The sequence below is a fragment of the Rhamphochromis longiceps genome, linkage group LG8, assembly GCF_057381845.1.
Source record: "Rhamphochromis longiceps isolate RC_006_pf linkage group LG8, R_longiceps_female_GT1.1, whole genome shotgun sequence".
Taxonomy (NCBI): domain Eukaryota; kingdom Metazoa; phylum Chordata; class Actinopteri; order Cichliformes; family Cichlidae; genus Rhamphochromis; species Rhamphochromis longiceps.
In genome coordinates, this window is record NC_140564.1 from 34,645,787 (window position 1) to 34,657,216 (window position 11,430).

An 11,430-nucleotide genomic window follows, 5' to 3' on the forward strand; every position below is an offset into this window, starting at 1 on the left:
CGTCCAGTCCTGTGGGGCCGCAGGGCTGAGAGTTTCTCCTCCGCTCCTCACCCCTCCATCCCAGCCCACCTCCTCTCTCCTCCTCTCTTTGGGGAAAAGAAAAAAGACACTTTGCTTGATTCGCCGTCCGGACCCGGCTGTTCTCCCCCTCGTTTTCTCGTCCTCTGAGGATTTTATTTCACTTTTCCCGTTTCCTCCTCTGGCCTTTTTTTCTGTCACTGATGATCAAGAATAAAAAAAAAAACCTTCTTAAAAACTTAAAAAAATTTCTGCCTTGAAAAGTTGAATTAAATCTGCAAATCAGACGAAAAGTTCAGCAGAATTTTAAACTCCTTGTTTTTCTTCGTCCTCGCCGCCTCGTTTTAGACCTCGACGTGCGGGTGAAGAAAATGTCGCCCGTCCAGAAGCCTCGCTCCGTCCTGTAGATCACATTTTTTCTGCTGGACTTTTTCTGCTTCTTCTTCTTCTTGTTTTTGCGGCTGAGCTGCAGCAGCGACGCTCGCAGCATCCGGGCCCCTGAGATGTTTGGGATCCAGGACAACCTGCCCCGCGGGGCCACGGCCAACATGAAGGAGGAGCCGCTGGCCGTTCGCTCCTGGATGCACTCGGCCGGTGTGGTGGACGCCAACACGGCTGCTCAGAGGTAAACTGCCCGCCACCCCGCAGGGACTCCGGGAGCTGTAGTCCCAACGGACCCACAGCAGTTTTATTTCACTCGAAAGAAAAATAATTTGCAGCTCAAAGAAAAGATTTTAATTTTAAATCTTCAGCAGAAAAAACACTAATTATTATTTTGCTGGAGGGGAAAAAATAGATTATTTAGATGTTTCTGAAGGTCAGACAGATTGAAAATAAGATTTTAAAATGTTTCTGAAGTTTAGGAAAATTCCTGCAGCTCACAGACAAACAGGGAGAATGTTTTTGTAAATGTGAGTTATTTAAAGTGAATAAAAACAGCGAGGAAACACTTATCAAAAATCATCCAAATAATTCTATTTGATCTTTAAATTTTCAGAGTTTGACTCAAAGACTTCTCCTTGTGTTTGTTTCCCAAAGTGAAACGTTTGTCTGAGCCGAGGAGCAGCTCGTTTTATTTTTCCTCAGACTGACTTCGTGTTTCTCTGGATGGCGTCGAAGGTTTGGGGTTAAAGCGCTGCGTGTAATAAACGAGGCACGGGTCGGCAGCGGTCTGAGCTCGCCCTGCAGCTGAGCGTCACAGTTTATCATCGTTAGCAGCTTCAGCCGTCGGATCTGTTTCTGCATTAGAACGATGGAAAATACCACAAAGTTTTTTCAGGATGAGCCACAAAAATCATTTCACTCTGAGAAAATAAACATTAATGTTCAAAAATAGAACAAAAAGAATTAAATCCACCTGAACATCTGCAGGAAATTCATTTAAATAATTTTAAAAATGAAACAAAAACTATTAGAAATATGTTTAAATTCTCAGCACAAACTCTTTTCTCTTGTTAGATTTCCTGACACGATGATTTTAGTTCATGATGACATAAACTACAAATTCAAGTTTATTCTCATCAAAAACATTTCTAACATTTTGTGACCTTAAAGATTTCACATTAAAAGCACGACTTGTTTCTATGAAAGCATGTTTGTCTCTGCGCCGCCGTCCGGGTTTAACACTGGGAGATATTCCGATGATGTTCGCGGTCGAGGTCAAAGCTGCAGTTTGACTTCTTCGCATGAATATTAATAAATCGAGCATGTTCACAGTTTGTGTGAACCTGATTTTCTCTCTTTAACATGTTGAAGCTGCGTCCATGTGACCGTTTAAAGTTGTGCAGCATGTTTGGTGAATGATGAAGATTTTTATCCTCACGTTTATGAATAAATTGGATCGTGCAGGTTTTCCTGCAGCGAAATCCTCCGTTTAATTTTAACAGAAACGTTTCAGCTGATTTATTATGATTAAACTCATGAAATGTGAATTTTTCTTTTTTAGTGCAGAGCTTGTTTTTCCTCAGTCACCTTCTCGCCGTGAAACAAGGAAAAGCTTCTGGATATTTTCACCCGTGAGAAGCTTTTTAAAGTCGACTCAAACGTGTTTATTTAAATTAAACACAAATTTTACTACAGCTCTAATAACGCGCTGCTGTATTATTACTGCAGTATAATGTGTAATTGGTCAGACTGAAGTGTGTCGGTGCTGAGGCTGAGCGCGTGTTCATCGTCCAGACTTTGATACGGTGAATGTGTGATGTGTTTCTCGGCCTGACGACCGCGTGAAGCTGCGATTAATCACGTCCGACCTGCGTTTTTCTTCAGCGAGTCCTAATCTGAGCTCTGACCTTGTTCATCTTCAGGAAGTTTTCCTGGATTTAAAGCACTTTGTGCATTTTACTGTAATACGCTGTTTTTCAGCACATGAGCCAGACGTGAAATATTTTACTGTGACAGAGAAACGCTGAAGAAACTGTCATCCTGCTGAAATAACAGCGCAGGAAGCTCTGTGACGACTGCAACAATAAACCTGACCTCGTCCTCCTGCATCTTTTATATTTCTGTCCATCTCTTTGCTTTTCAGCGGGGTGGGGTTAGCTCGCGCTCACTTTGAGAAGCAGCCGCCGTCCAACCTGAGGAAGTCCAATTTCTTCCACTTCGTGCTGGCTCTGTACGACCGCCAGGGTCAGCCCGTCGAGATCGAACGCACCACCTACGTCGATTTTGTGGAAAAGGAGAAGGTGAGACTCAGAGGGATGCGGGGAGGAGCTGGGACATAAAACAAACACACCGCACAGTGTGCAAAGACAGAAATCAAAGACGCTCTCATTCTTATGACGGAGAACAGAGATGGAATCTGAACTTTAGAGACTCAGTCGCATCCCGACAGAAAGGAGACCCTCTGCCAGGCGCCGTAACGCTGCGACTGCCATTCAGGCTGAACTCAAGCACAGTGACACAGTAGTGCTGATTTTATCAGCGTCGCACACGTGGCTTTTATTTGAACCTCACTTCATATTTTTTACATTTAAATAAAAATGCAGATTTATCTGGACAGCTGAGACCGTCAGCTCCGCATCCCGAGCTCAGGCTTCGTTCATCAAACTGATACCGCAGCTCCAGCAGCGTAACATGTCCACAGCGGTATAATAGACAACAGCACCTGTGACAGGTGTGCTTGGCAGTAGTGTGCACAGTAAACACAATAAAATGCAGTTTGCGTCATTTTAATGCAGCAGTTTTTCCCTCTGACAGTCGCGTCTGTGCCGAAGGTTGATTCATGTTTATCAGCCCAACAGCTTCGGCTCAGTGCAGACAGACCAGTGTGAATGTGATTCACCAAGCAGGGAAAATGAAGCCCCAAACAGAGCTGAGAGGTGTGTTTAGTTTCACGGCCGATTTCCAAAAGTTTGCATGTTTTCTAAACGCAGGAGCTGACGCTTCATTTCAGCATCAAGCAAACAACGTGTGGTTAGAATAATCAGTTTAAATATTCCCCTCTGATTATGCAGCAGGCTCAGCCACCTCACACGTGTGCGCTTGTGTAAAGGTTGAAATAGTTACACACCAGCGCGCTCTAATGCACTAAAACATGCAGAACTTCTGCTTGGTCACATCAGGTGGTGAAACCAAACGCACCCACGCCTCAGTTTGTTTCCTGACTTTGTTTCAGGAGCCGACGGGCGAGAAAACCAACAACGGGATCCACTACAAGCTGCAGCTGCTCTACAGTAACGGTGGGTGCGCTTGTTTTAATGAGCAGCACAGCCCCGTCTCTGCTCGCTCACGCTAACCCCGACTGTTGGTTTGTGTGCAGGGGTGAGGACGGAGCAGGACCTGTACGTCCGCCTCATCGACTCCATGACCAAACAGGTGAGATGACTGATCATCAGCATGTGCACCGAGAGGGGAAGGATCAATAACAGCAACGGCAGCGACGATTGTTTCGTCTGATCAATGAACCTCAAAAATCAGACGTTTCACAATAAGAGCGTCTTTTTCTTCCTGCTGCAGTCCGAGGTGTCGGACAGAGTTTCAGGCCGACTTCTTTCAGACAGACATCTCCTCCTCCTCCTCCTCCTCTTTCTTTTCCCCCTCCTCCTCTTTCTTTTCCTCGTCCTCCTCGTCCTCGTCTCCATCCTCTTTCTTTTCCTCATCTTCCTCTTCCTACTCCTCCTCGTCCTCGTCCTCGTCCTCCTCCTCCTCGTCCTCCTCCTCCTCCTCCTCTTTCTTTTCCCCCTCCTCCTCTTCCTCCTCCTCCTCCTCTTTCTTTTCCCCCTCCTCCTCTTCCTCCTCCTCCTCCTCTTCCTCGTCCTCCTCCTCCTCTTTCTCTTCCGCTTCCACCTCCTCCTCTTCCTCTTCTGTCTCCTCCTCCTCGTCCTCTTTCTTTTCCTCGTCCTCCTCTTTCTCCTACTCCTCATCCTTGTCCTCCTCCTCCTCCTCTTCCGTCTCCTCCTCCTCGTCCTCCTCCTCCTCCTTCTCTTCCTCTTCCTCCTCCTCGTCCTCCTTCTCGTCCTCCTCTTCCTCCTCCTCCTCGTCCTCCTCCTCCTCTTCCTCGTCCTCCTCTTCCTCCTCCTCCTCCTCCTCCTTCTAGTCCTCCTCCTTCTCTTCCTCGTCCTCCTCCTCCTCCTCCTCGTCCTCGTCCTCCTCCTCTTCGTCCTCCTCCTCCTCCTTCTCGTCCTCGTCCTCGGCCTCCTCCTCTTCCCCCTCCTCCACTTCCTTGTCCTCCTCCTCCTCTTCCTCTTCCGTCTCCTCCTCCTCGTCCTCCTCCTCGTCCTCTTTCTTTTCCTCGTCCTCTCAGGCTCATCCTGACTGGTTGGAAAAGATGGACACTGTTACGTCCCCTGTCGGTTTCTGTGGTACCGTGTAAAGCCAGGCTCATAGCTGAGGCCAGACGGGGGGCCGTACTCCATCAGCACCGAGGATCGTTTGTGGTCTGTAGGAGGCGCTGATGGGCGTGGTCCCTGTGTGATAGAGAAGCGCTCCATCAGCAGCCGGGTCTCTAATGAAAAGCAGCAGCAGCGTTTGAACCCTACGACTCATTCAATTAGCGCGCTTTAACGAGCTCGCCGTCAGCCGGCGCTCGCCGTGACAGAGAGGCGTTTCATGCGTTTGGTTCCAGCTGTTTCATGTGAATATCTGCAGGCTGCAGCTGTAATGAAACATTCAGAGGATCAAATGTTTGTGTCCCGCTCACTCTCACTCAGGCTAATCGCTAATAATGAGCTCTAATTGAGACGAATGAAACCGGCTTTAATGGAGCTGTTTCTGCTGCAGGCCAGTGGGCGGGGCCATGATGAAGCGCAACAGGTGATCTTCACTTTACCTGTTTGTGTGTGTGCAGGCAATCATCTATGAAGGCCAGGACAAAAACCCCGAGATGTGCCGAGTTCTGCTGACGCACGAGATCATGTGCAGGTAAGGCCGCAAAACACCGACCAGATCTGAGTAGTTCTTCTTCTCTGCTTCAAATAAAAGTCTCGATGTTTGAGAGCAGTATCCTCACGTCCACGGTGACTCGTGCCCTGATGGAGCCTGTTCCCTGCATACAGAGTGGGCGTGTGCAGGTGTCTCACCTGAGCTGTCTGAAAGAAATACGAGGCTCTGCAGTGACTGACGGGTCTGCTTTCATTTTTGTCTCTCTGTGTGCGTGTCAGCCGCTGCTGCGATAAGAAGAGCTGTGGAAACAGGAACGAGACGCCGTCAGACCCCGTCATCATCGACAGGTAACAGATACGAAGCATCACGCACTCACATACACCTGTCAGACTGTTTGTGCGCTCGCAAACAAACATGCAGCAGATGCAACAAAGACAAACAGACACCGATGACACGCGGCGCATTCCTGTCAGCCTTGTCGCGTACGTTTAAAGGTTGTCTTCTGCCCGAGCGGCAGATTCTCGATCAGTCGCCAGAGAGCACCAGCCGAGTCACAGACACAGGAGGAGCTGCAGGTTGAGTAGCGCCCCCTGCGTGAAGGTTTTTAGCAGGATGTGATGAAAGACGTCAGCTGATCTGCTGCGTTCAGGTGACTCTGTTGATCCACCTGCTGGTTTCGTATCTGGATGAAGAGGCAGTTTGGTGCCACACACAGTGAGAAACAGCAGACTGGTTGGGTTTGTTTATTGGTCAGTTACCTTTGCCAGGCTCAGGTTAGCATACCTGTAGTGACATCACAGCAGCACAGTATGAATGAAGCTTGTTGTGTCACACAGTAAGGTTCATGCTGGCGTTCCTCAGGGTTTCGTCCAATCATGTTTCCATGTGGCAGATGGCCCCGCCCCTCCCTGAGCCTGGTTCTGCTGGAGGTTCCTTCTTGTTAAAAGGGAGTTTTTCCTTCCCACTGTCGCCAAAGTGCTTGCTCATTGTTGTTGGGGCTTTACCTTACAGTGTAAAGTGACTGTTGGTGCCACATCAATAAAAGTGAAGTGAGCTGTGACACGAACGTGCTGATTATGTGCGGTGGGAGCGTGATTCACGCTGAGTAGCTCTGTGAATTTAAGGGCTAATGAAAGGTGAACATTAAATGCAGCTCGGCTTTAAATCATTCAAACAGGATGACGTGTAGAGCTACTGGGCTGATGTGGTTGAGCCTGCGCCTCCTCTTCATCCTCCTCTCAGATTCCTCCCCCTCCCCTCCTTCCTGGCCTCCCATGAGGAATCATACGCTATGCTCTTCTCTTTTCACCTCCCCCTCCTCTTCCTCCTTCTCCTCAGCTCTTGTCCTCCTCCTGAGTATTAATCTCAATCCTCCCTCCCCCTCTCCCCTGTGGACGGAGGAGGGGGGAGTATGGATGGATGGAGGGATGGATGTGACTGCAGCAGCTCTTTGAAAAGAGAAGTGGAGATTTTTACAGCAGCTCTTTTTTCTCCCTCTGCCAGCTGAAATGCATGATGGGAAGGTCTCCTGTGTTTTTGGCGGCGTCCAGTGAACAGGAAACATGTCAGGGTCAGACTGCAGAGAGAGCACAAACACTGCGATTCGTTCGCTCTCACTTCAAGAAAACTAACACAACAGCATTTCATTTCTTCTCCTTCACTCCAGAACCCACCGCTGGTTTCTGTCAGCATGTCGACCTGAACTGAATTAAAAGCTGAACGCAGCTTTAAAGATAAGCGTTAATTTACAAGGCGCATAAACAGTGCACAAAAGTGCAAGAAAGGAGCATCAAAAATGAACTGTGAGGAGAAATGCACCAAAAAACCGACAGGTGAACAGAGTGAGCGCAGGGTGGGCCGTCACAAAGGAAAGGAAGACAAAGACAGGAAGTAAAGCCAGCAGACACGCAGTCGAAAGATGCAGGATGCAGCCACGGGTTTAAAGTCTTTGAACACGCACAGATTTTTGGCTCATTAAAGGTTAGACAATGTACTTGAATAAATTAATCTCTTCCTTTCATTTCCAGCTTCCATTTTTAAGCAAACGTTTAAAATATATATAAAAAATATCTTAAATGTGGATCATACTGCTTTTAGTTTATTAGGACTCTGCATACAGGACAGAAGCTGGAAAACAACAATAATAACAATAAAACATATGCAGGAATTTTACAGCTGCTTCGTTTAACATGTTCTTTCCGCCAACTGTAACTCCTTCTTCACTCGTACGTGTGCGCACAGAAATGCTGTATAAAATAAAGATGATTTAAAACAACTATCCGGTTGTTAATTGATGACATGACGAATCCTACTTCCGGGTCTAAAGTAGTCTGCGTTTAATATGGCTTTTGTGTTGTTAACATGTTTTATGTTTTGTATTTTCTTCTATTTGATCTCAAAAAGCTCCTAAAACAGTCGGTGATCACTGTTGACCTCCCTCGGCTTTTATTACCGCTAATCATTTATTTAAGCTCAGTTTTTAAAACCTTAGGATGTAACTACAGCCCAGCCCATGCAGCAGTATACAGTATGAATGACTAACCTCGTATTGTGGATGGATTATCTCAGTTGTTCTCCTGGCTGAAGTTTGGTCCTTTTACAGCATCCTGCCATGCGATTACGTTTGTTCCTGACCACCGAGAACACTCACGTTAACTTTTATCGAGTGGAAAAAAGTTAGCTTGTTTATATTATGCTAACGTAGCTGTGTCGCTAGCGGTCACGTAGCACATCATTATATACCAGCTAGCCCAACGTCAGTAACCCTACAAACGTCACTGCTGTTTAGTTTTCTGTCTTCATTTATGCTGGAAGTGATAACAGAGCTGTACGTTTTAATTTGTTTCCAAAACCCCGCAGTCAGGACATGCTATATTGTATTTAGATAGAAGCTAGCGAGCTAACTCCCTGCTAACTTCTAACTCCGTTAAATGTCATAAATTCCGTTTTCATGGATGCCTGGATGTTAAACTCAATTGTTACACCTGGTAGAGCAGAACGCTGATCATTTTATTAAAGATGAAAGACTTTAGACAGTTTTTCAACTCTCAGTAATGCCACAGTGATCGTTTGATATATGGACCTGCAGCAGAGTTTAGACCCAGACACAGCTAGTGACGTCAGACTGAACGACCGGATAAAACAGAAAAACACTCTTCACTGTGACGTGTCAATAAATGAGAACTTGTTATTAAATGTGTCTCATTTTCAGTAAACGAGACAATGACGTGAGTCAGTTTTTTATTGCTGCCGGTGAACGCAGCCATCGGTGCAGGATACCTGTCAGTGTCACGTTTAGCCATTAGCTCTCAGAGGTGCGAACAGCGCAGCATCATCTGCAAACATGACGACTGTCTGACAGGATGCAGAGCTGCAGCTTCCTTCTGCTTTCTGCATGCAGCGATTCACATTTTTACTTCTGCGATCATCACTTAGTTTTGGACCTCTGAGTCAAGTCCAATAATCCAGACCTGGATGACGGAGAACCTGCACAGACATTTCCCCTCCCAGATGTTTTTGCTTCATCCTCTGAAGGCGTAGTTTCAGACCAGTGACCTGATTTCTGCCTACTGTTCCTCCGTCGAGCATCCTGTGGCGTTCCCGTCGGTAAACCATTACTCTGTGCAGGTTATTTCCCCTCACGGCCTCCAAAGGGGCCCAGCCCACAGGCTGAACCTCGTCTGGCTCTTTGTTCTGAGTGAAGAGCTTTGGAGGGTCATCGATGATGGGACGATCCCCCTCTGAGCGCTGACTGTGAGAACATTTTAATGCGATGATCTTCAGTCACGTTCACATCTTTAAAAAGCTCCCTGTCGATCTGTCTGCCTGTTTGTAGCTGCTGATGATGGTGGTGATGGAACTAGCTCTCATCTTTACACGCTCTCGCTCTGAATACCTGATGTGAGAAATTTTTTTGGGGGGTACAATCTCCTGTCTGTGAGGGTCTCTGGTGTCTGCAGCGTGGGATTATGGGAGGACGATGGGCTGTCAATCATTTAGCGGGCGTAGGTGTGATTTCCCTCTCATGCTGCAGGTTGGTTTTGGATGGAATCTCATTACTGGCCGTGTTTCAGGGTGACTGACAGCAGAATAATGTTTGGGCCCCCAGAGGGCTGCGGCCGGCTAAATGTTAAATGTATGAATGCATGGGAGTCAATGGAGAGATGAAGTGTAGCTGAATATTTTATTCTTCCTGGGAAACAGTCACGGAGTGGAGAGTGTGACCCTGAACACACCATCTGCTGCTGTTTCACTGCCGAACACGCCGTTCACAGAAAGCGCAAATATGGCTGACTGGCAGAGTCACCTGGGGGGAGGGGGGGGGAGGGGGCAGGTAAATAAACAAAGACTAATTAACCAGGATTTGTATAAAAGTGTCAGACACACAGCAGTCACCTGCATGTGTTAGCTGTGCTCATACACAGGTTGATGGTAATACGGAAATAATCGTTCAGTTACCAACAACTCCGATTAGTTCATTTGAAAACATGCATGTCTTCTTCAAAAACAACAGATTATGACAACGAAGTGTGTTTAAAGATCCAAACGCTCTGAAAGACGAGACGGGACAGTGAGCAGAGCTGAGGGGTCGAACTTAAAAAGTTAGTAAACTCTGAAGATGGACTCCTTCTCCTGGGCTGTGGTCTGCAGGTCAGGGCTTCTTAAAATGACTGTGAGCTGTTCCTGTGGGGTCTTTACCGTACAGCCTAAACCACCTTGAAGCTGCTGTTGTTGTGATTTGGTGCTGGATAAATACGTCTGTAACAGGAAGCGTGGCCCTTTCTCAATTCTCAAGTACGCGAGCACGGACTCGCGATTTGTACAATTGGAACGCCCGCGTACTTGATGATGTCACAGGTCTGGAGGTTTTACTGCCGTCCCCTCTTAATTTAACTGTGAGTAATATGTTATGAAGCTTTAATCACAGCCGAACCGGTTTACTCAGGAACAAATAAAACACTGAAATAAACCAAACATTAACATTTAGAAGCGATCTAAGTGACTTTTATATCATGTTTAACCTCAGTAGTGAAATCTCTATTAATAAAAATAGTGTACATGAATATCTTAATAAAAACAAGCAGGTGAGATGTTAGAACGCTTCTATTTTTATTGTAGTGGACACTCAATACAATAGACAGCTGCTGGGGTTTGTTTAACCTGAGCAGCGAAAAGACCGCGGGGGGTTGGAAACGATGTGCCGGGAGTCCGCTGTTCTCGCCGGCTCTAATGATCCTCGACCTCGCTGTCTGCTGTGGAGCCGGCGGGTCACAGACGTCTCCGAAAACGTCGGAGCGCGTTTGGAAATATGTGACATCTTGATAAACTGAGCAGATATTTGAAGTTCACACAGCTACATTCTCGCTTGAAAAGAACTTAAAAGTTTATTTTGTGACCCAGAAAGAGGAATATGTAAGTTTTAGCCCCGCTCGTCCGCCATTGCCGTGTTTGAGTTTTGGACGAAATGCATTCTGGGATATTTAGCTGTACCAAGTCCACACAAGTCACCACCGATGCATGATCGATAAAACGGGCGGAGCGAGAACACATCCGGGACTTTTTCGCGTTCTCGGCTTGATGCGTACTTCAAATTGGAGCAGTACTTGGTCTCCGACTGATGACGTATCACGAGTACACGAGAACGCAAGTACGCATATTGAGAAAGGCCCCGTGATTCAAACACAGAGGAAGGGGCGGAGCAAACAGAAAGCATGAGTCAAACACAGAGGAAGGGGCGGAGCAGTTTGTTGGATCAGACGAGCCACTCAGAGATGAAACTAATCATATGACTGATGATATAAACAAACACGTTTGTTATCCAACATACGAGCCTCGACTCACTCTCACTGTGTGTGTCTGTCGGTGTGTGTGCGCTGCCCCTGTCAGGAGTTAGAGGTGACGTATTGATCGTCTTGTTCATCATTAGACATCAGACGCTGTGATCGAGGAGACGCTCACTGACTTTACAACTAAATCTCTCCTCTCCCCTTTATCCTCACAAACTGCTCCTCCTCCTCACCTCCTCTTCACCCCTTCGTCTCCTGCAGTACTTGGAGAGTCTTCCTCTCATCTTTGTCTTCATCGTTTCTC

General features: G+C 46.9%; 1 protein-coding gene across 4 annotated transcripts in view; it reads left to right on the forward strand.

The window, feature by feature from the left end:
• ebf3a (EBF transcription factor 3a) overlaps positions 1-11,430 on the forward strand; it is a 69,519-nt gene continuing 58,089 nt past the window's right edge. For all 4 annotated transcript variants that reach the window (XM_085417214.1, XM_085417216.1, XM_085417215.1 and 1 more), the window contains exons 1-6: positions 1-643; positions 2,546-2,702; positions 3,635-3,698; positions 3,779-3,834; positions 5,306-5,379; positions 5,619-5,687. In XM_085417214.1, the coding sequence (XP_085273340.1) occupies positions 522-643; positions 2,546-2,702; positions 3,635-3,698; positions 3,779-3,834; positions 5,306-5,379; positions 5,619-5,687 (542 nt within the window). In that variant the 5' untranslated portion in view covers positions 1-521. The remainder of the gene's footprint in view (positions 644-2,545; positions 2,703-3,634; positions 3,699-3,778; positions 3,835-5,305; positions 5,380-5,618; positions 5,688-11,430) is intronic.